The 23,196-nt window shown below is 57.7% G+C and overlaps 1 protein-coding gene across 3 annotated transcripts in view; it reads left to right on the forward strand.

Moving 5' to 3' along the window:
* The first annotated feature begins 359 nt into the window (after positions 1-359).
* LOC118708965 (acetylcholine receptor subunit delta) overlaps positions 360-23,196 on the forward strand; it is a 28,181-nt gene continuing 5,344 nt past the window's right edge. Inside the window, exons 1-12 of one of the 3 annotated variants that reach the window (XM_036420608.2) lie at positions 17,785-17,953; positions 18,041-18,200; positions 18,417-18,559; positions 18,765-18,927; positions 19,112-19,540; positions 19,619-19,681; positions 19,973-20,079; positions 21,294-21,444; positions 21,607-21,752; positions 22,140-22,184; positions 22,671-22,780; positions 22,947-23,102. In XM_036420608.2, coding sequence (XP_036276501.2) covers positions 18,515-18,559; positions 18,765-18,927; positions 19,112-19,540; positions 19,619-19,681; positions 19,973-20,079; positions 21,294-21,444; positions 21,607-21,752; positions 22,140-22,184; positions 22,671-22,780; positions 22,947-23,102 — 1,415 coding nt within the window. In that variant the 5' untranslated portion in view covers positions 17,785-17,953; positions 18,041-18,200; positions 18,417-18,514. Of the gene's footprint in view, positions 381-5,415; positions 5,418-17,784; positions 17,954-18,040; positions 18,201-18,416; positions 18,560-18,764; positions 18,928-19,111; positions 19,541-19,618; positions 19,682-19,951; positions 20,080-21,293; positions 21,445-21,606; positions 21,753-22,139; positions 22,185-22,670; positions 22,781-22,946; positions 23,103-23,196 lie in introns of those variants that run through there. The other 2 variants (XM_036420609.2, XM_036420612.2) reach the window with 2 other exon arrangements.

Here is a 23,196-nt window from a genome sequence, read left to right on the forward strand (position 1 = left end):
GTATGGAACAGGCACAGAGCTGGGAGCTGGCCCAAGGTCACAGCTAGGAAATGATGGAGCTGGAATGTGAGCTGAGGCAGAAAGCCAGGCCTTTTAACCATAGCTGAGCTCAGTTTTTCATTAAAAACTGAGAATTAGGCCAGGACCACCCCCCCCCCCCCATCTACCTTCCTGTCCCCCCACTATTTCCCAGAGCCCGGGCCTCTCCAGCACCTGGGTACTCCTGTGCAGCACACATGGCTTTCCCCTCCTGTGCAAAGGTGTCTCAGCCCGGAGATCCCAGACCCAGCATCTCTGCAGGGAAAGCCCAGAGCAGCACAACTGCCAGGCTGGGCTCTCCCCTCCTGCCCAGGCTGCGGACTGGGGACCCCATGCCAGCTGTGGAGCAACCTTTCCTGGCCTCAGTACCAGGCTGAAAGTGGGTATCCGCTGTGCCCTCCACCATATAGGATGGGCCCTCTGGGAGCAAGGAGGCAGATCTGCCAGGGAAAATAGGGAAGGGGGTGGGGAGAGGGACTGCCTCTGGGTTGGGGGAGGGGGCTGCAGAATTCTGTGCATTAAGCGATCAGAGAGCACAATATTTCATTGCTGGCAGTCGCAGCCAAGACATCAACTACTTGGGGAGAGCAGCCTTAAAAGCCTTTTGATTTTATTTCTTCCACTTCATTTTTCCTCCCCTTTCCTTGCTGGTGTCCTTGACAAGGCCTCCCTTCCCCCTCTCTGCTGCCTCTTCCTCAGCCCCCTCAGAAGGCCTGGGAGCCAGAGGAGAGGCTGAAGCCGGGGAGGCGGGTGTGGAGGTGGAAGAGCTGCATGTATGTGCACTTTGTGAATGCATGTGTTGAGTGTGAGGCTGGGAGGCAGAGCTCTGTGTGCACCTGGCCCCACTGTGTGCATCTGGAAGTATGCGACCTGTGGACATACATCTGGGTGCCCAGATATGTCTTGTGTGCACACTGTGTGTGCATGTCTGGGTGTGTATGCACACGCATGTGCCACACTGTTCACGCACACCCAGAAAGTCCCACCAAGGCAAGAGACACCCGGCCAGGGCCGCGGGAGGGTGGCAAATTCAGCGGGCCAGGAGGAGAGAGGGGGCCTGGGACGAGAAGAGAGCGAGGTCACTCTTAGGAATCACCCGAATTGGGCCAAATCCGGACCCAGTGGAGACTTTTGAGACCCAGAACGTCCCCCACAGGGGCCGCGCACGGACACACAGATGTGCACACGCACACACCGGCGGGCACACGCTCACTGCAGAGGGCGGGGCGGGCCTGGCAGCTGCGGGACTCCTGGCCGGACGCCAGGACGTCGGTGGCCTCGCTGTGACGTCAGCGCCCTGCCCCCCCGCCGCGGGCGCCCATTCCCCCCGCCCCCCTCCCCCCCGTGCGCTGCGGTGCCGCACGTCGTCCTGCCGGGAATTAGTTAATTGAATCAGCCGCTCGGGCTGCGGCAGCGACCTCGGCCCCGGCCCGGGACCCCGCTCCGCTGGAGGGCGGCGAGGGCGGGGCTCGCCGAGAATGGGGACCGAGCTCTCCCGGGAATGCTTGTCCGTCCCGCTCAGCTACCCCGACCCCGAACCCCCAACCCCGTGAGGACGCAGACCCAGGGCTGGCGCCCGCCGGTGGCACTGGGGGGCTGGCTGCAGCCCAGCTCCCTGCGGACACGGCCCGCCCCTGCCCCTGAGCCCTCGGGGCGCCGGCTCCCCCAATCCTGGCACCTACCCCCTCCCCCCAACCCCTCTATCCTCTCCTCCGCCCAACCGTGCCGGGGAAAGCGGCTAATTCCCGAGCCCACCCCGCAGCGACCCCCTCGCCGCCTCCCCCGGAGCACGTCCCTGGGTGCCTCTGGGTGAGGAGCCGCCACCGGGACTGGTTACCCGCCCTGGGGGTTCCCTCCTGCTCTGCGCTTTGGCTGGCTCTCCATCCTGTCTTCTGGCCCTGGGTCCCTTCCAGGCGCTCCCAGGCCTGCCTGCAGGGTCTGTCCTCAGATCTCCGACCCTCCCTCCCCCCACCTCCATCCTCGGTCACCCCTCCCTCCCCACTCTTTGCTTCTAAGGCCTCAGACACAGCGCGGGAACGATGTCAGGCTGTCAGACAGACCCAGGCTCCACGCACCGCTCTTCCTCTGGGAGCTGTGAGGCCTTGGCATGTAACTTACCCTCTCTGAGCCCGTGTCCACACGTGACACTGGGAAATAATAACAACAACCTATCGCACTGGGTAAAATTAAAGGGCTTAGAATGTACAGGATCCTGGTAGCCAATGCACTGCAGTTTTATAAGGGGAGGCAGAACTGCTATAGGGTGTGGTTTCTCTAGAAGGATCCATGGGCATTGGGTGACAGAAAGCACCACAGTGAGGACTGGGAAATTTGAAGGGCCAAGGAATCTGGATGGGACTGCCAGATGGACAAGGCCAGGGTCCCTCATAGTGAGGAGGCCCCACATACCAGGCTTCACCTTCCTCTGCTCCTACCCAGGCCCTCTCTCATTAATTCCTCCAGGTCTCATCAATTCCACACCTGTGCATAGTCCTTCATGTTTCACAGATTGACAGCATAATCCAAAATGCTTAATCTTTCAACATTATCATCCCCATTACACAGATGGAAAAGCAGAGGTTCAGAGAGGTTAAGTGACTTGCCAGAGATTTCACAGCTATGACAGAGCATAGCTGGGATTTGAACCCAAGTTCTCTGACCTCAGATGTCAGCCACTCTCCAATGCACTGCCTCCCCCTCTGAGGACCACTCAGTTGCTAGGAGACAAGAAGCCAGTGGTTACTATGGGAACTGGGCTGATGTGGAAAGAGTTGGTGTCCAGGCAGCAGTGGGAAGGCTCCAGGTGGGCTCACAGCCTCTTCGCTGCTCTCCCCCCCCCCCCCCCCCCAGCTTTCAGCTCTGGGATCTGGGGTCCAGATCCTGGGTTCCAGGTGGCAGCTGCTCAGTGACAAGACCTGAAAGAGTGTGATGATGGTGGGTTGTCCTGAACACTGCCTCTGCACAGAAAGAGCCCTGGTGGAGAATGGGACCCCAAAGATGGGGCTGAGGGGCAGACAGGTCAGGCCAGGGAGCCTCACACTCCTGCTCCCCCCAAATTGGCTGCAACTATGCCTGCTTTGCAGACAGCAGAGCTGAGCTTGTTCCTGGGAAACAGGAGGAAGGGAAGGCTCTGGATCTGGGCAAAAACCTCAATTTTCTCATCTGTAAGAAGGGGCTGATACTAGTCCGTCTCCCACAGATATTACATTGAGAAAATTAACAAAGATGCAAAGCACTAGGCCTAACACAGGTTTCACTAGTTGTGTGACTTTAGACAAGTCACTCAGCCTCTCGGAACCCCTGTAAAATGAGGATAAAAATAGTGCTTGCCCCGAAACTAGTTTGGCTCAGTGGATAGAGTGTCGGCCTGCGGACTGAAAGGTCCCAGGTTCTATTCCGGTCAAGGGCATGTACCTTGGTTGCAGGCACATCCCCAGTAGGGGGTATGCAAGAGGTAGCTGATTGATGATTCTCCTCATTGATGTTTCTAACTCTCTATCCCTCTCTCTTCCTCTCTGTAAAAAAATCAATAAAATATATATATATTTTTAAAAATAATGCTTGCTGCCCTAACTGGTTTTCTCAGTGGTAAGAGCATTGGCCTGCAGACTGAAGGTTCTCGGGTTTGATTCTGGTCAAGGCATGTGCAGTAGGCAACCAATCAATGTATCTCTCTTACCTTGATGTTTCTCTCTGTCTCCCCCTCTCCCTTCCATTCTCTCTCTAAAAAACAAACAAACAAAAACCAATGGAAAAAATATCCTTGGGTGGGGATTAACAACAACAACTAAAATAGTGCCTATCTCATAGGGTTGCTGTAAGGATTAAATTAGTGAATACAAATACAAGGCTTCAAACAGGGCCTGGCAGACATTAAGGACGTAGTGTTGGCTGTTGTATTTTCATAGTAATCTTCATCAGCACCCAGGGGTCCAGGTCACTCTGGACCCAGCTCCTTTGCTCTCTCACTGTCTTAGGAAAAACACTCCTGCTGCCCCTCCCCCCTTGCTGGGCACCTTGAGGAGAAGCAGAATCAGAAACAGGACTCTAAGGCCTCAGACCTCCCTCCTCAAAGTTCAAGGACCCAGATCCTGGGAGGGTGGGGGGGAGGGAGGGAGGGAAGAGGTGGTTGGCCCTGGCAGCTAGATTTGTTCACCCGCTTGCCAGCCCCTTAATCTGATCTCCAGGCAACAACACAGAGGCTTCACTCTGGATGACAAACGAGGCGGGGAGAGGCATGCCCTGCCTGGACGCCGGGTGAGTAATGGCCTTGCATTAAGATATTAGGCCTGGACAACAAGAATTGTGCTCGGGCTCCCCCACCGGAGAGGAGGAGGGATTTGAGCTGGGGCTTGGGAAGCAGGGTGGAGGGCACACACACACACAGAGAATAAGAGACACAGACACACAGAGAGAGGGCGGGAGAGAGGCACAGAGGATGAGGGTGTCAGACAGAGACACAGACTCGCTGAGAGATAGAGGTGTTGGGGAGAGAGGACCAGGTGAGAGAGTTGGGGCAGAGAGACAAACAAGGACTCCGGGAGAGGATGGAGAGAGGGAAGATGCCTCTACTCACACAGGGCGGGGTCACCAAGGGGGATCCAGTCTCCAGGGAGGGCCAGGCTGGAGGCCCGGCTTCAAGGCTGGCTTTGGTATTTGATGTCCCTCTGCTTGATCCTGAGCCTCCTGGGCAGGGAGGACTCTGGGTGGAGATGGTGGTCCTGTTGAAACTGGCTTAGGCCAACTGATGGACACACGGACAGCACCCTTCCCTAGGCTGGAGGAGAGGGGCCAGACCTCTCAGGGGGAATGAGGACAGGGACCAGCACTGAGGGCAGGTTCCAGCTGCAAGCTGGGGTGGGGGCCCTGGAGGAGCAGGAGATGGGGCCAGGGCAGAACTTAGAGACAGTGTGGCTCAGAGGTGATGGGCCAGGAGAGAGCACAATGGGGTAGAGATGAACCCCAAACAGACGATGAGAGAGCCTGTTCCTCTGTCCCCACATTCAGCCTTCTCTGGCACGCTCAGAGAGACACCATGCACTGGCTCAGACAGCAGACCTTGCCTGCCGGGATTCAGCTGCTGGCTGCACCTTTCTGTTGTGTCACCTCGCTGGGCCTCACCCTGTCCCAGTCTGTAAAGTGCGTGAAGCTTCTGTGAGGGATCCCTGGGTCAGTACCTATAGGATGCATGCCTACAACAGGCCTGGCACATGCTAATGGTTCCGTGAACTTCACAAGCTACCATTGTATTATTTCCTCCAGGTCTCAGCCATGACCTGTAAGCAAGATGACCTAGAGCAAGTCTCTGTTCTGGGGCCTTGCAAATCTCCCCAGTGGTTCCTGCCCAGACCTGGAACCCTGGCTCACCTTGGTAAGCCGTCAACCTCTCCATGCCTCAGGATCCTCAGCTGCAAATGGACACACCCATAGGCTTAATGGAGCCAGAGCATGTAATCACTTCATAAAGCTCACAGTGGCCTGCTCCGACGCCCCAGCCTCTGTCCTAAGGACCTCCCTGACCAGGTGTGTGTGCATCCATGCACAGGCTGCAGGGCAAGACAGGTCTGCAACGGGAAAGGTCTGGGAGTCCCCCAGAGTAGAAATACTGACACAAAGATGGGGCGAGCGGCAAATCCCAGGCCTAGGGTCTCTGGCCTGGAGTAAAGGTCCGCAGCCCAATGACCCAGACCCTCTGCACCCGCTCCCTCCAGCACCTCCTTGGCCTGCTGCCCTGGCCTCTGGTCCCACTCAGGTTCTTGGATGCCCCGCTTAGACACCTGCTTGGTTTATCTCCCTACCGTTGCCAACTTGACATCCTTAATAATTGTTGAACAAGGGGCCCTGCAGATTATGTAGCTGGCCCCACTTTTCTCAGGCAGGGTCACACAGGGGCCAAAGCTGCCCCGGGGTTGTGGCCTGAGCAGGCGAGGGCCATTCAGAAAACAAAAGGGGCTGCTTTAGAAAAGGAGGATAGTGTGGGAAGATCATGGTGGGGCAGAAGACGCAGGAGCCTCACTTCTAAAAACCCAGAAGCCCAGAAACCCAGACCGAGATCTAAGAGAAGTCCTAAGATTTCCCTCTGAATCGCCGGGGTTCGAATCCCTTGTCCCAACTGAGCAATCCTATATTTTACTTAGTACCCCATGCCTCCCTGAAGACTCAACCCCCGCCTTCCCGGACCTTTAAGGCCTGCGTGTCTCACTGAGCGCCACCAGGAGGCGCCCCACGCCTGCTCGATCCTCATGTCCCCAGACCTGCTAGGCCTGCTCCGTGGGGAGGAGGGGCCTCCTGGGGGTAGAAGGAGAGGGTGTGCTGTGCAGCCCCGGAACAAGCATATCTTCTCTCTCTTCCTCCCTCCCTGCCTCCCTCCCTCCCTCCCTCTCTCTCTCTCTCTCTCTCTCTCCCCCCCTAAACATCCCTCTCCCCCGCCACCGCGTGGCAGATGTTCCACCAGATGCTCTGTCCCAGGTGCTGCTCTAGCTGCGTCCTCTGCTGGGTCCCTCCCTTAGGCCCCTCCCGTGGCCTCCGCCTTCCTGCAAGCACCTAGCCCTGAGTCTGGGGTTGGCTGGGACCACACCAGGAGCAAGTCACCCTCTGGTCCCTGAAGTTCATGAACTACTGTTCCCAAATCTGGTTTGTTCTGAATGGGTCGGCGCTTAAATAAGTATTCCCGGGCCACCCAGCTCGAGGCAGGCCTGGAATCAATTAGTAACAATTACTCACCCCTGTGCTTCTGGCTTCTTCATGGAGCCCTTTGCTCTCCACTCCCCCCCCCCCCCCCCCCCCCAAGAAACAAAATCACTTCTTTAGGCCCTGGCCACGTAGCTCATTTGGTTAAGAGCATCATCCCCACATACCAAGGTTGTGGGTTCAATCTCCGTCAGGGCAAGAAGCAACCAATGAACGCATAAATAAGAGGAACAACAAATTGATGTTTCTCTGTGTAAAATCAATACATAATTTTTTTTTCAATTTAATAGAAAATACATCCAAAATAAAAAATCTTCTTACCACCCTGTCCCCATTCACTTGATTTCCTCCTCATCCTTCCACATATCTCCAAGAGGCCACTTTTATTCATTTCTGTGTAGTTTTCTAAAGAAAATAAGAATCTATGCTTCTAATTTTTATCCTTTCTTCCTCAAAAGGTAGTAAACCGTGTACACGGCTCTGCATTTTGTTTTCACTAAATCTATCTTGACACCCATTTCATAAGCAAAGTCCTTGTTCCTCTTTTACAGCTGCATAGTCCTCCACGGTGTGTCTGTAAACCGTTCACGTAATTCAATTCCTTCTTTTGATTTATGTATTCTTACTAATTTGAGAGAGAGAGACATCAATCTGTTGTTCCACTTATTTATGCATTCATTGGTTGATTCTTGTATATCCCCTGACCAGGGATCAAACCCAAAGCCGTGGTGTATTGGAATGATGCTCTAACCAGCTGAGCCACCCACCGAGGGCTCAGTTCTTTCCTGATGAGTAACTGGGTGGTTGCTCCTTTTTCACTCTTACTAACAATGTGGCAGAGAACATCTTTGTATATCCCTCATTTCATAAGCATGCTTTTATACAGCACGGTAGGATAAAATGCCCTGAGTGGGAGTACTGGTTACTGAATGAGAGTGTTTATAATTCAGGTAGGCATTCAGCAGGTAATGCAAATTTCCCTGCATGGCACTTGAACCATTGGGCACTCCCCCAGCGGTGATGAGACTGTTTCTCAGCCCCCCTGCCAACTGAGTGTACTGCCTAACTTTTGGATTTTCCCACACATCCAGTTGTAGTCAGTGCCCCCGGGAGGCCTATTTTGACCTCCAGACTACAACCCTTCTCCCTGTATCACCCCAGAAATAGCAATGATTTATGTATTATGTCATTAGTATTATTTTTTCAGTATTTGCCTACTCCAGCCTATAAGCTCCTGGCACATCAGAGATAATCCCTTGTTGGCTAGGACAGCCCCCCGTGTGCCCTGCCCCCTTGCAGGAGCTTTGCCTGGGTGGCCCAGCTGTGCCTGTCAACCTCCTTGTGAGGGAGGCTCTGGAACTAGCTCCACTGAACAAACGAGGAGACTGAGCTCAGAGAAGGGAAGTGACTCACCGCTGGCCAGTAGGGAAGTCCTTTCTCCTGAGCCCTTGTTGCTCCTCCTGAATCCCTGGCTTCACTTCCCTGTTTGGCCCATGGCTCCCCCACCCCCGATCACCAGGAGCGGTCAGGCCCGTTCAGGGGCACTGCAAGCTTCAGATTGGACCCCTCCGCACCACCTGCCATACTGGGGAGCCACGCTGGGGGCCTTGTGGGCTTGTAGGCTCAGCTCCCTATAAGCAGCACCAGGGCCACAGTGCCTCCAGCAGCTGCGAAGTGACAAGCGCCCCTACCCAGAAGCCCAGGGCTGCGCTGGCTCTGTGCCCGACTGTCACTCTGTTCCCCAGCGTCCCCAGCGGCTCTCTGTGGCGGCTGCCTGCCTCCCTGTCTCCCATTAATCATGGGTGCAGGATTTATTTCCTCCAGCAATTTATTTCAGCAAATGCAATCTGGGTGTGCCCGCAGGTGGGCAGGATGCTCTGCTTGCTGCCAGAGTCACGGAGCCTGGCTGCACTGTCAGGCTGACAGGCATGACTTGCCAGCACCCCCACAACTGACAGCAGGCCTGGCTGAGCCCGGGGCTGGGACACTGGGGACCCAGGAATCGGCACCACCCCCACATCATCACGACCTTGGGGTCCCAAGGACATCCAGTTTACCCCCCTTCCTTTACTGGGTCTTTGCTGCCCCTACCAAAGCTAGCTGACTGAGGAAGGACAAGGGAGGTCTTCAGCCTGGAGCAGGCATTCAGAGGCCTTTTGTGAACACCAGGTGGCTCTTTTCAGCTGCCTGTCCTGGGGGATGGGGGAGTGCTCCCTCTCAAACCCCCTCCTCCCTGGCCCTCATTCCCACACAGTCACAGAGGGAAACTATCAATTGATTCCAACTCTGCCGGCCCCCTCACCAAACCCACAACCCACATCCTCCTCCTGGGGTTCCCTTTGGGCCTTTGTCACCCTGAGCCCCTCTAGGCTGTCAGCAGGATACAGTCCTGAAGCCAGGACAGGGGAGGGAGCTGCTCAGCGGTGATTTCAGGTCCCGAGTCAGTGCTCCTGGTTCTCTGTCTACTTCTGGGCCATGTTAGCAGGGAGGAAAGGGCTATGGGCACCAGGGCACAGAGGCTGTCCATCTGACCCTGACCCTCACCAAGCTCTTTGCAGTCCCCACTATGCCTCCCATCCCTACAGCACCCCCGAGGGCCCAGGTCCTAGCCCATGGGCATCTGCTTCCTCTTTTAGTGCCCCCAGACCCGGCCTGTGCTCCCGCCCCTTCCCAACCAGCTTGGCTGCCTCTAATGCTGCAGATAATTCCTGCTGTCGCAAAGCCATTACCCTGCAAATGGGCTGTGTGTGTGCGCGTGCATGCGTGTGTGTGTGTGTGTGTGTGTGTGTGTGTGTGTGCGCGCGCGCGCTCAAAGGAGGGGGTGGCTGCAGGCAGGCAAAGCACCTTGTTTATGCCTTATTCACTGCCATAATTGGCTCCATCCTCCACTCCCTTGCCTCTGGTCCCCACCTGCCCTGGCCTCTGGCCTCTGCTGACCCCTGTGTGTTGGGACCTGGAGCTTTGGGCAGGGACCGATATGCCCAGCTGGAGGGTGATGAGGCCTTGCTGAGTAGTCCCTTGTGTGTGTGTGTGTGTGTGTGTGTGTGTGTGTGTGCACCCCTCCCCCCACACACTCCATTCCTGGCAGCTGGACTCAGAAAGAGTGGCTGAAGCCCCCACCCCCCTAGCCCCCCAGATCTCAGGGTTCTTGGGAAGTACGGCCGACTGGAAGTGCAGCATAGATGCTGGAGAAACTTGAGTGGTATCTGTGGTCCTGGTTTCTCCTCTTCCTCCTCACTCCAACCCCTCCGGGGCCCTGGTCTCTCACCATCTGCTTTGTCTCACATTGCAGACTCCCACCTCCAGCCCCAGCTGCTACCACAGCCGCTCCACCTCCCCATCCCCCTTTAAGGGCAAGGCAAACACTTCACCCCTTTAAGAAGAACATTTGACTTTTGTGTCGAGCCCTCAAAAACCCCAACAGGTTGGGACAGTTTAGGAGCATCTGGGACTCAGGAGGCAGGTCTGGGTGGAGGTCGAGGGTACAACCTTCAGCCACAAGGAGAATTGTTTTTGACTCCTCTCATTTCTAGTGATGTGGTCTTGGCCATATCATTCAACTTCCATGAGCCTCAATGGCCTTACCTGTAAAACGGGTGTGGTAACACCTGTCTCAAATCGTTATTATAAAGGTTTATAATACATGAAACTGTAATACATGGGACCACACAAAGTTGCCTATATTTAACCAGTCTTTGACATCAATATTTATTGGGTAACATACTGCATCAACAGGTTTTGTATTGTTTCTACTTGAGGACCTGCACAGTTCTTTCATTCTCTTTAGGTTTTGCAATTGTACACATACCCCCTGTGGGTTTTATTTATTTATTTATTTATTTATTTATTTTTCAAGAGAGAGGAAGGGAAATGGAGAGAAAGATAGAAACATTGTTGAAAAAGAAATGCAGTGAGAGAGAAACATCCATTTGCTGCCTCCTGCATGTCCCCTATTGGGGATGGAGCCCATAGACCAGATGTGCCCTGACCAGGAATCCAACCAGCACCCTCTTGATGCATGGATCAATGCTCAACCACTGAGCCACACCAGCCAGGCAGGTTGTAAAGGACTCGAGCATTGTGGGAAAGCACAGAGAAGACAGTAAAGTGAAACAACATAAAAATGTATCTCCCCTGCCGAAACCGATTTGGCTCAGTGGATAGAGCGTCGGTCTGCCGACTGAAGGGTCCCAGGTTCGATTCTGGTCAAGGGCATATACATTGGTTGCGGGCACATCCCCAGGAGGGGGTGTGCAAGAGGCAGCTGGTCGATGTTTCTCTCTCATCGACGTTTCTAGCTCTCTATCTCTCTCTCTTCCTCTCTGTAAAAAATCAATAAAAAAAAAATAAAAAAATAAAAATATATATATATATACATATATATATATATATATATATATATATATTTTTTTTTTTTTTTTAATGTATCTCCCTATCAGAAATAGCCATGGTTAATGAATAACCACCATCTTTGGAAATCTTTTTTTGCGTTGATGCAGATAGAAGCCCAGAGAGAGAAATTGATAGAAACATTGCTGTAAGACTTATAGTGATCTGATTGAATATTTTAGCTATAATTTATTCAGTATAATTTTATTTTAACAAAAGAAAATAAATGGAAGTAACACCAAAGGAAACCGAGTGTTACACCCAGATTTTTCAATCCCCAAGGACCACCAGGGAGCCTAGTCTGATGCAATAGCAGAAAGCTTGTTCCGTGCCAGCATGGGCTCTGTCCCACTCACACCGACAGTGGCATGATCAGAAGAGCATGAGCTTCAACAGGTCAAAGGGTTTTATAGGGGTGGTGATGTCACTGCTTTGGCTGACCCTGATTGGTTGGGTGAGGGCTAGGTTCCAGTTACAAAATGGAGGATAGCTCCACCCTGCCCCACAGTACAAAATGGAGTCAGGAGTTAGCCCTGCCCCGCCTGCCCTCTCACCGAGACTCCAGAGAATGTCTCTTCATTAAAGACACAGTGTTTCCTAAAAACATTATTTCATGTTATCAGGAAGGTGTGAAAGCAGTAAGAATAAAGATATTGATTGGGGAGAACTATATCATGTAGGAAAAGGAGAAATTTGAAATTGAAGGTGTTGCCAAAACCAGTTTGGCTCAGTGGATAGAGCATCCGCCTGCAGACTGAAAGGTCCCAGGTTCGATTCTGGTCAAGGGCACACACCTTGGTTGCGGGCACATCCCAAGTGGGGGGTGTGCAAGAGGCAGTTGATCGATGATTCTCTCTCATCGATGTTTCTAACTCTATCCTTCTCTCTTCCACTCTGTAAAAAAATCAATAAAATATTTTTTAAAAAAAAGAAATTGAAGGTGTTAAATTAGCAAGTTTGAGAAAAACACAGCTGAAAGCAAGATTGAGAAAAGGGATAGAAACTGATGGCGAGAGATCACAAGAAAGAAAGACAAAAGATGCCAAAAAAGGAGCAGCAACAAGCAGAATGGTGAGATGGTTTGATTCTTTTAATCACAAGGTAGAACAGTGATATTCAAAATTTTGTACATATTCAACTTGAAAGAATTTTGCCTAGACATGCCCTCCTTATGTAAAAGTTTCCATAGTGTTTAAATGGGGAAAAGATGTAATTTCTGGAATATGTAAATATTGACATGTTTAAATAAAGTGTTTTATTGCTCTTTTTTGTTCTTGTTAATCCTCATATGATATTTTTTCTATTGTTTATCAGAGGGAGTGAAAGGGAGGGAGGGGAGATAGAGATAGAGAGAGACGGGAGACAGAAAGAGGGAGGGAGAGAGAGAGAGAGAGAGAGAGAGAGAGAGAGAGAGAGAGAAGCATCGCCTGGCTGCCTCCCACTGCACCCCAACCCCGAGGGCAGGAAGTGAACCCGAACCTCCTTGATCAGGAATCAAACCCAAGACTCTTTGGTGTTTGGTGGGCCGATTCCCTAACCACTGAGCCTCCGGCCAGGACTGTTTCAGTGCTTTTTTTTTTTACTGCATCTGATCATTTGGATGGAAAGAATGGTAATTTCAGATGGTTCAACCTGAGAAATAAAAAAACACCCAGATGCTCTTGGGTGAATCTTCTGCCCAGTGGCTTTTACCCATTCCTGGTGGAGCTCTAGGGAGTTCAGGGCGGTTTGGAATGAAGGGAGAGGGCAGAGGGCGGTTTGGAATGAAGAGAGGGTTCTGAGAAAGAAGGAAGGGGAAGGTCCTCGCCCAGAGGACAAGCGTAGCGACCTGGAAAGACAGCTTCTGTCTCTGGGTGGCAAGTGCCTGGGTCTCCTTCCCATTTCCAGAGGCTCTGGGTCCCTCCAGCGCCCTCCTCTGAGTACAAGAGCGGGCTCTGTGCCAGAGGGGAGGCCGCCTGGCTGGCTCACCCACTGGAGCCTCCTGACACAGGCTGCCCCGGTTTCCACAGGTATCAGCAAAAAGGCCCCAGCTCTTTTCCCGCCCTTCTCCTGAAGTGGGAGGTGGGGGCCGAGGCTGCCTCCTCCTGGGAGAGGGATGGAGGTGGGACAGCCTGTGGCCTCGCAGGGCCAGGGCAGGAAGGCCAGCATATGGCAGACAAGGCAGCTCGCCTCCCAGGCAGGAGCCTGGAGCCTGGAGGGAAGGCTGAGAATCCAGAAGCTGCAAACGTCACCAACAGTCTCTGGAGTCCCTTCTGCTTCCCTCCTGCACCCTCACAGACCTCCTGCCCGACCCTGTCCAATAAACTGGGAGGCAGAGAGAAAGAACTTGGGGACAGCGGAAGAGAGGAAACCCCAGTTCTGCCACCTAGGGCTGGGGGCCACATTCCTACCCCAAGTTCAGAGATAACCATGTAAAGTGCTAATACCGCCCAACCAGGGCGCTCAATGGTTGAGCATCGGCCTATGAACCAGGAGGTCATGGTTGGATTCCAGGTCAGGGCACATGCCTGGGTTGTGAGCTTGATCTCAGTTGAGGACATGCAGGAGGCAGCCAATCAATGATTCTCTTTTGTCATTTGTGTTTCTAGTTCTCTCTCTCTCTTCCTCTCTGAAGTCAATAAAAACGTATTTAAAATAAATAAGTATTGGTACCCACAGGCCTTCCCAGACAATGTCGCTTCTCTCCCGCTGACCCACACTCCAAGGGAGAGGAAGGGACCAGCAGACTGGACGTGGGCATGGATGGGAAGGGCCCCCCTGTGTGGAAAGGGAGCTGACAGGGCAGGGAGCCCTCAGGCTTGAACTGGGCAGATGGAGGTGGGCAGGCAGGAGGCAGGGAATTCAGCCCCGGAGCAGGAAGAGGGGCCAGTGCTGGTCACTCATGCCTTCTTTTGGTTAGCAAATAGTGTGCCAGGCTCTGTCCCAGATGCTGACACCACAGGGAGGAGACCAAGCCCTGCTCCCCGACAGCAGACAGACCAGTGGCCAAGCTCACATGGCCACGGACTCTCGCCAGCTGATAGGGGACTCGCATCTCAACGGGTTAGATTTAAAACCATTTCATTTCTCTGTGGGGGGCGGGGCTCCTTTGCCACCAGAGTGGCAGCTTCCTTCCCAACGTGAAGCCAGATTCTGGGCCTTCCCCACCCGCCAGGTTCGAATCTTCTCCTGGCAGATTGTCCATTGACAATCCCCTCTCCGGCTTGATGAAAGCTCTTCTTCCCACCCTGGGGCCAGGTGGCGTGTCCTGAGCTGCGGCGAGAGTGGGAGTGTGTGTGGGTCTCCCCTAACCCTCCACTCTTTGGCAGGGAGAGAGGAAGGGCGCCTGCCCCTGGCTTGCCTGGGCCAGGGCGCCCCAGAACCCCAGCCACAGCCCTAACATTGCAGGTCTGAGCCTCTGTCTAACCAAGTGGGGCAGGTTCCCATTAGAGGCTCGCTCACCTGTGCAGAAGGAACAAGGGCTGGAGCGATGCCAGGACAGAATCCACTCTGGAAAAGGACCAGGCCTGCCAAGCCACCCTGCAGTCACCAGCATGAACTGGGATGTCAGGATTAGTTTGGGGGGCCCAGGACATTTTGGGGGGACAGAAGGGCACCAGGTGGGGACTCTGTCCCATGAGAGCTGCCCAGTTTGTAGCCCTTCCCATGAGACTCCAGAAGACTCCCTTTGCCAGATCAGGGCCATAGCCACTGAGAACAATGCTGGGCAGGCCCGGGGGGGGGGGGGGGGGAGGCGGAGGGAGAGGGGCCTGCGCAGGGGGGGAGGTCTGGAGAGCGGCCGGAGCTGCTGGGGCCCGTCCTCCCCAAACTGGGCCACTGGTGGGGCTTTTCCTCTCCCGCCTTCCTCTCTGGGCCACTCCAGTGTCCGCCTGCCTCTGCCGCTTCCCACCCCGCTACCCCCAGTGGGGCAATCAGGGCACTAATTAGGGCACTTTGATCATCGTTAGAAATGACCACATTGGGGAGGGATGCTGCCAAGCAATTAGGGGCAAAGGAGCTGGGAGCTCAGGCACCTCCTCAGGGGCTGGGGCTGCCCAGGACCCTCAGACAACCCCTGCCCACCTTCCCCCATGATCATCTGCCCCCAGCATAGCTGTGACCGCCTCAGGGAATCGAGGCAGATGGGAAACCCTCCATCTGAGCCTTGGAGACCCTCCATCTGGGCCAGCCCCTGCCCATCAGCCCCCCTCTGCCTGGCCCCCAGCCTAACCGCCAGCTCTTCCGGGCTGTCCAGGCCCCTTTGATGGAGCCGCAGAAACAAGGGCTCCTTTGAGGGAAGGGGGCCTTGGGGCCTCAGAGCCGGATGACGAAATTTCAAAGGTGAGGGCTGAGCCCACTACCCTGTGCCCTCCCTCTACCCTGGCCTCCGCCTGTGCACCTCCCCCATCTGTCCCCTATATAGCCCCTCAGCCCCATTCCCCTGTGGGCTCCGTGAGCTAAGGACCAGGTGAGGGGCCACCGAGGGAAATGGTAGCTTTGATGTAAGAGAAATAGGGTCAGATGGTTTGAGGGACGTGAATTCAGTGCTCAGGGACAGAAAGGCAGGCGCCACAGGATAAGCGCCTGGAGGGTGGACTCCGAGGGGAAAATAGGACAGGGCCAGTGCCCCGGCTCCTGGTCACCATGCTGCTGGCTCTGCTGCTGCTGCTGCTGCCCCTCCCATGCCCACCATGTGCCCAGGGGCACCCGCTGTACATGCGCCTGCCTTTCAGCACCCTGCAAGGTGAGCCCCGGGGGGTCTGAGGGAGCGGCCAAGGAGGGAGGAGCCGAGCGGAAGTGGGTCCTGGGCAGAGGAACATGAGCTTGCCACCTGCATTCACAAGGACCTTTGGCTTCTTCTGCCCGCCCTGCTGGGAGAAGGGGCCCGGAGCACAGGTAGGAGAGGGAGGGGGAAGATGAGGATGGAAAGGGGAGGGGAGCCAGCGAGGGTGTGCATCAGGGAAGGTGAGCCGGGAGGAGAGAGCCTAGAGCACCCCCTTGGCTCTCGGCCTGACGGTGGGCAATTCAACCACAGTCGTTTTGAGTCAATACATCTGAGTTCTGTGATATCTGAACCTTCAGAGAACAGCTTTTCCTTCGAGGTTTTCAAGGAAATGCCCTTTTCCAAGATTCCAGCCCAGCCCTAGCCAGGTTGGCTCCGTGGATAGAGCATTGGCCTGTGGACCAAAGCGTTCCAGATTCGAATGTGGTCAAGGGCAGGTACCTTGGTTGCAGGCTCTTCCCTTCCCCGGGCCCAGGTTGGGGCTCGGGCCGAAGGCAACCAATCAATGTGTTCCTCTCACATCGATAGTTCTGTCTTACCCTCTCTCTTCCACTCTCTCTGGAAATCAATGGAGAAACAGGCTCAGGTGAGGATTAACAAAAAAGATTCCAGCCCAGCTGAATGACAGCGATATACGGGGCTGAGAATCCAGAACCATTGGCTCTGAGTGCTGGGCCCGGGGCCTTGGGACTCTGTCTCCTCCCATTCCACCCCAGCGCTCAGAAGCCCAGCCTGATTCCCTGCGGGTCTCCCAAGGCAGGGCTTGGAGCCGGGGCACGGAGGACAAGCCCACAGCTCCTCCCCACCAGGCATCACGGTGCCCCATGTCCCCGCAGCTCTGTCAGCCCAGGGGACAAAGGCATTGCAGGTCGCCCGGAGGAGCGCCCAGCGGGCCGTAAATCTAGTGGCGATGGAGATGCAGCATCGATTGCATGAGTGCCAAAGTTGTGCCAACCGCACCGCCCCCTGCACAGGTGAGCTTGCACCAACCGCCTGGGACTGTTCTCCTGTCCATCCCAGCCCTCCCTTGACTTGCCTCCCTCTTGGAGACAGAGGCTGAGTGGGGCTGCCACGGGACAATGTATGAAGGTCTAGGAGGAAAGCGCCTGCCTGCCAGGCTTGGGGCTCTGCGTGTGCAAGAGCAGGAGGAAGGAACAGTGTGAGCTCATTTGGTGAAGAGTGAGAAGCTTGTGGTTGCTGACACAGACCCTGACTGCTATGGGGCGGGAGCAAGAGAAGGGGAGCCCAGGAGAGAGAGAGGGCTGGGCCCAGCGTGGGGTAGAGGGAAGGTCGGGAGGATGGCAGGGAAGCTCAAATGGTCTGTTTTTCAGCAGGACCGGGGTACCCCAGGCCTCAAGACCCCCTGCTCCAGGACCCACCTGAGCCAGGTGAGGCTGAAAACAAGTTCCAAGGGGACGGGGCTGAGAGCAGGTGGACCCGGGAGGGATCTGGACGGTGAGAACGCCAGGACTTGTCCCTCATGACTTCCACCTTTCTCCTCTCAGGGCCATGTGGCGAGAGGCGCCTGGGGAAGGTCAATGGGACACGGGCCAGTGGCCGCATCGTGGGGGGCAGCGCGGCGCGGCCCGGGGCCTGGCCCTGGCTGGTGCGGCTGCGGCTCAGCGGGCGGCCCCTGTGCGGCGGCGTCCTGGTGGCGGCGTCCTGGGTGCTCACTGCGGCTCACTGCTTCGCAGGGTACGTCCGGCCCCCCGCCTCTGACCAGCCCCGGCACCCAGATCCCTGGGTGGGCCGCACGCGCGAGGGCGGCGGTCTCTGCTGCCCCCTGGCGGCGGCAGCCCTGCTCCCCAGCTCCGGGTCTCCAGGCTCCCGCCAGGGGGCGCCTTCAGCCCGCTCCGGGCTCGCCCTCCCTGCCCTGGGACAGGAAACCGCCGGCCTGGGGGGCTGGCTGGGGAGCTGGGGAGTGTCCGTGGGCGGGGAGCAGGGCCCCAGAGAACATGCCGCTCGCCACGCAGCGCCCCGAACGAGCTTCTGTGGACCGCGACGCTAGCCGAGGGGCCCCGCGGGGAGCCAGCGGAGGAGGTGCCGGTGAACCGCATAGTGTCCCACCCCGAGGTGAGAGGGCGGCCCCCAGGCCCTCGGAGCTGGAGCAGCGCCCCCACCCCACACCTCGCTGACCCCGCGTCGCCCCTCTCTGCCCAGTTTGACCCGCGGACCTTTCACAGCGACCTCGCCCTGGTGCAGCTGTGGACGCCAGCGAGCCCGGCGGGGGCCGCGGGCCCCGTGTGTCTGCCCCGGGGACCCCGGGAGCCCCCCGCCGGCACCTCCTGCGCCATCGCGGGCTGGGGGGCCCTTTTCGAAGGTACCGGCAGGGCTGGGCCAGCGCGGGTTTGTCTAGAAGCAATAGGGTCTGGGGAGGCCAGTGTGCACCGCCTCAGACCTACGCCCAACTGTCTTCGCCAAACGCTGCCCGACCTTGCAAAGGGGGAGGGATCAAAGGGGTGCAATGGGAGGGAGGGACCCTCCGAACGGAGCCCCTGCCCCCCACGCCTGAGCCCACGCCGTCGCTGCCCTGTAGATGGGCCGGAGGCTGAGGCGGTGAGGGAGGCCCGCGTGCCCCTGCTCAGCGCAGACGCGTGCCGCCGGGCCCTGGGGCCCGGGCTGCGCCCCAGCACCATGCTCTGTGCCGGCTACCTGGCCGGGGGCATCGACTCGTGCCAGGTACGAGCCCCAGTTGATTGGAGGGCCGCTTTCTAGGGGCGGGACAGCCCACTTTCCTCTGAGCCTCTACGTCCTCGTGGCTAGAATGGGTACAAGAGCCGCAGCAGGGCTCCGAGCTGCCTAATCCTGCAGCTGTAAGGCTGACGAGTGGGGTCGGGGCGAGGGGTCGATGCAGTGCCCTCTCTCAAGGCTCTGGTGCCCGCAGGGTGACTCTGGAGGCCCCCTCACCTGCTCTGAGCCTGGCCCCCGCCCCAGAGAGGTCCTGTATGGGATCACCTCCTGGGGGGACGGATGCGGGGAGCCGGGGAAGCCAGGGGTCTACACCCGCGTGGCCGTGTTCAGGGACTGGCTGCAGAAGCAGATGAGCGGTGAGTGCTGGATTCCCATTGTCCCCTCCGCGGCGTCCCGCCCGCAGAATAGCTCTGGGACGAGCCCGAGCTCACGTCCTCCCCGCGTGCGGCCCGCCCCCTTCTGCACGGGGAAAGCCTCCCTCCGAGGCAGGACTTGGGGGGCGGGATGGGGAGGTGAGCAAGCCCCCGCCGCTCTCCGCAGCGGCCCCCTCCAGCCGCGAGCCCAGCTGCAGGGAGCTTCTGGCCTGGGACCCGCCCGAGGAGCCGCCGGCAGACGCCGCCCCGCCCTGCGCCTTCTACGCCCGCCTGTGCCCCGGGCCCCAGGGCGCCTGTGCGTCCCTAGCGCATCAGCAATGCCTGCAGCGCCGCCGGCGATGCGGTCAGTCCCGTCCCCCGCGCTGGGCGGGGGAGCAGGGAGCCTCCTCGCCCACGCCTGGCCGCCAACCGCACCCCGTCCCGCCCGCAGAGCTGCGCTCGCTGGCGCACACGCTGCTGGAGCTGCTGCGGGGCGCCCAGGAGCTGTTCGGCCCGAGCCCAGGGATGCGGCGCCGGGCCCGCGCCCTGGCTCGCCCCGCTCCGTCGCCCCGGGAGACTCCTAGGCACCGCGCCCCCGAGCAACGGCTGCACCCAGGTACCCCGAGCCCTGGCAGCCCAGCCCCGGCCCACCCCTGGGCGGCTGAGGCTTCTCCCTAATCCTGCGTCTTCCCAGGATCACCGGCTGCAGGGACCCTATTCCCCAAGCGGAGGCCGGAGCAGCGTGGAGACTCGCGAGGTAATTGCGCCCCCTGCTGGCCGTCGCCAGGGGAGTAGCCGAGAGCTGGCGGAGGCCCCGAGGGGATTCTCCTGGAATCTGCATGGGGAAAGCCCTTACCCCGAGGCACCGGGCAGACCCTCTCTACTCCTCCCCTGAAACAGGGGAATGACCCTTTGGGGCTACTTGTGGCTTTGGGTCCTCATTAGTGTCAGAAAATATCGACTTTGTTATCACTTGACCTCTCTAAGCCTCAGTTTTCCCATCTGTGGCATGGGAGGTGGTCCTGAGGTGCTGGTGTCTCTCCTGCAGACTGCCCTGGCCTGGAGCCCCTGCGACAGAAGTTGGCCACCCTCCAGGACACCCATGCCTGGATCCTTCAGGTCCCCCCAGAGCGCCTGGCCATGGACTTCCAGGAGGTAGGTCTCCAGGCTTCCCGACTCCTCCACAGTGGCCTCTGAGGCAGACCTAGGGGGACAGAACGGACACCCTCCCCGGAAGGAGGGAGGGCTTCACCCCCATAGCCTGGGGGGGGGCCAGAATCCAAGAGGAAGCAGGAAGGGCAGCTGTGTGTGAGCGAGGGTATTGGGTGGGCATGAAGGTGTGGTGGGGAGAGGGAAGATGTGAGTGGAGGGGCAGGAAGTGTGCAGGGCTGTGGGGTTGAAAGGAAGGGGGTGGGTTTGGGTGAGAGTTTGGGGGGCCAGGAGGAGGGGACAAAGAGTAGCATTGGAGCCCCTGAGCACCCTCCTCCCTCTGCAGGTCCTGGCCGATCTGAGCTCCAAGACGATAACAGGGCTCTTCCGAGCCTGGGTTCGGGCTGGCTTGGGAGACCGGCGTGTGGTCTTTGGGGGCCTGGTGGGCCTGGAGCCAGCCACACTGGCTCGAAGCCTTCCCCGGTTGCTGGTGCAGGCCCTGCAGGCCTTCCGCTTGGCTGCTCAGGCCAAGGCAGAGCCCCAGGGAGCCTGAGTGGGTGCGAGGCAGAGCTGGGGGTCAGCACCCACAGGGCCCTCAGGTTCCTCCAGCCAGACAGCCATGAGCCATGTCTGCACCCCCAGCCACTGGTTAGGACCTCCTGCTCCCAGGGGCTGGGAGGGTTCAGGGAGCTGCAGTTGCCCAGGTGTGAGGGGGGGAGGGGGTGGGGACCCACATGTCTTCCCAGATGTGTCATCAGAAAATCACAGCTGCTTTAATAAACGTTATTTATGAGGTGCCGAGACAATGCTGGAGCTTTTGTGGGGAGGGAACTGGATGGCGGACACCAGCTCTGGGAGTGGGGCCCCTGCAGGGCAGGTCCAGCCTTCAGAAGCAGTTGTTAGGAGTCACAAAGACGGGACTGGGCTGCTAAGCCCCCATCTGAGCAGACTTGTCTGCCACCCAAGAAATGGCAGCTGACCTGCTTATCGCAACTCCGTGGCTGACCAGCACCGTCCACCGTGTCCAGTGCCTCCACCCAGCCCTCGGCCCATTGGCTAGCTGTGGGGACCCCTAGCCCGGGATCTTTGCCTCACGTCCTTGGGCTCCTGCCCTGCTAGCCAGTTCCTATCCTCACCCCCTCATCACCTGCCCCGGGATCTCTGCCCTACAGCAGAGCACAGAGGCATCGGATTGCATTTCCGGCTGCCTCTTTCCTCAGCTCCTCCACCCCCACGCTGCACCTGTCCCCTCTGCCACTCACCCGCATTCCCCAGCCCAGTGCACAGGAGCAGATGCAGGACCTAGTTGGGGAGACAGGATGGAGGGGCCTGTGTTAACGCTGGGACTGCTGGCCGCCCTGGTTGTCTGTGGTAAGATTGGACATCATCCCACCCACCCAGCTCCCCCAAAGCCTCGTCCCCTCATGGCCCCCTCCCCACTCCCACTGCCATTTCTCCCTGGAGGACCGACCACCAGGGCCCCACTCCTGGGCCCCTGCCCAGCACCCGTTCCTGTTCCCCAACTGTCCCCAGGCTGCTGGGGTCTAAACGAGGAGGAGCGGCTGATCCGGTACCTGTTTACGGAGAAGGCCTACAACAAGGAGCTCCGGCCTGTGGCTCGCAAAGAGGACAGCGTGGACGTCTCCCTGGCCCTCACCCTCTCCAACCTCATTTCCCTGGTGAGTGGCCCCTCCATGGCTGGGCTGGGGGCTGGAGGGCAGGGACAATTTCCTTGTGGCCTGGCTCTCTCCCGGTCTGGATGGCCACGAGGGGAGCTCAAGGCCGAGGGCCGGCCTGTGGCAGCTCCTCTCTTGGTGCCATTTCTGCCCCCAGACCCTCAGGCTGGTACCCCTCCCTTCCTGCTGTTCCCCCATATCACCCCCATAACATACTTCAGAGGCCTTGTGTCCTCCCTGCTCCCTGCCCTGCCCGCCCACTCCTGAGTGCTTGGGGTAGGAGTTTGGTCAGGCCAATTGCCCTGGATTCCCCTGGGTGGCAGCCGGGAGGAGGTGCCTGGTGAATGCCTGCAGCTGAAGGAATGATGCAGCCCTCCTGTTTGCTTACAGAAAGAAGTCGAGGAGACCCTCACCACTAATGTGTGGATTGAGCACGTAAGAACACCTCGCTCAGAGCAGGGGGCTCGGAGAGGGTGCAGGGCCTAGGCTTCCCTGTGCCCGCTTCTGCCTCAGACATTTCCTGCGGGCGGCGCTGGCTCCTGCCTGCAGAGGAACCCCTGCCAGTTGCCTTTGCCCACCTAGTGCAGCCATCAGCCCAGCCAGAGCCTTTGGGTGGACTGAGATTCTTCATCTGTGGGAAATTGTCACTATCCTGATTTTATTAGGAGACACGCTCTGCCACCTGTCAGAAGATCATAACGTTGGCATTCGTCTCCTAGATCCACAACGGGAATAATGTTCCTTTAGTTGTGTAGTGTGCGTCCTACGTGACAGACCCGAGTCCCCCCTCCATACCCACCTCCCCAAACCTCATTTGTCACAGCCCTAGACCCTGCCCTGCCTTCCCTCGGGGAAATCGGGGGGAGTGAAGGGGTCAGGACAATAGCAGAACCCACTGCTGGCATTCCTGTCTGCCTCCAGGGCTGGATGGACAGCCGGCTGCAGTGGGATGCCGAGGACTTTGGGAACATCAGCGTCCTGCGTCTGCCCCCGGACATGCTGTGGCTCCCAGAGATTGTGCTGGAGAACAAGTAGAGCTTCAGCCCTCGCTGGCCTCCCCTCATCACTCGACCTCCCTTCCTTAAATAGCCTGAGCCTCCCCCTCCAGCCCCAACCTGCCCTCCCTCCTCTGCTTTCCCCAACCCTGCCATTTGGAAGCTGGCCCATGCTCACTGTGGCCCTTGTCCCTGTCCCCAGCAATGACGGCACCTTCAAGATTTCCTACGCCTGCAACGTGCTGGTCTATCCGTCAGGCCAAGTGTTCTGGCTGCCGCCTGCCATCTTCCGCTCTTCCTGTCCCATCTCCGTCACCTACTTCCCCTTTGACTGGCAGAACTGTTCCCTCAAGTTCAGGTGCACCCACTGCTCCAACCACCCCTCCCCCCAGGGCACCCTGCCGGGGCCACCTTCAAGCAGAGCTCCCCTCCCCCACAATGGTCTCTCTAAC

The sequence above is a fragment of the Pipistrellus kuhlii genome, unplaced genomic scaffold, assembly GCF_014108245.1.
Source record: "Pipistrellus kuhlii isolate mPipKuh1 unplaced genomic scaffold, mPipKuh1.p scaffold_m20_p_7, whole genome shotgun sequence".
NCBI classification, from domain to species: domain Eukaryota; kingdom Metazoa; phylum Chordata; class Mammalia; order Chiroptera; family Vespertilionidae; genus Pipistrellus; species Pipistrellus kuhlii.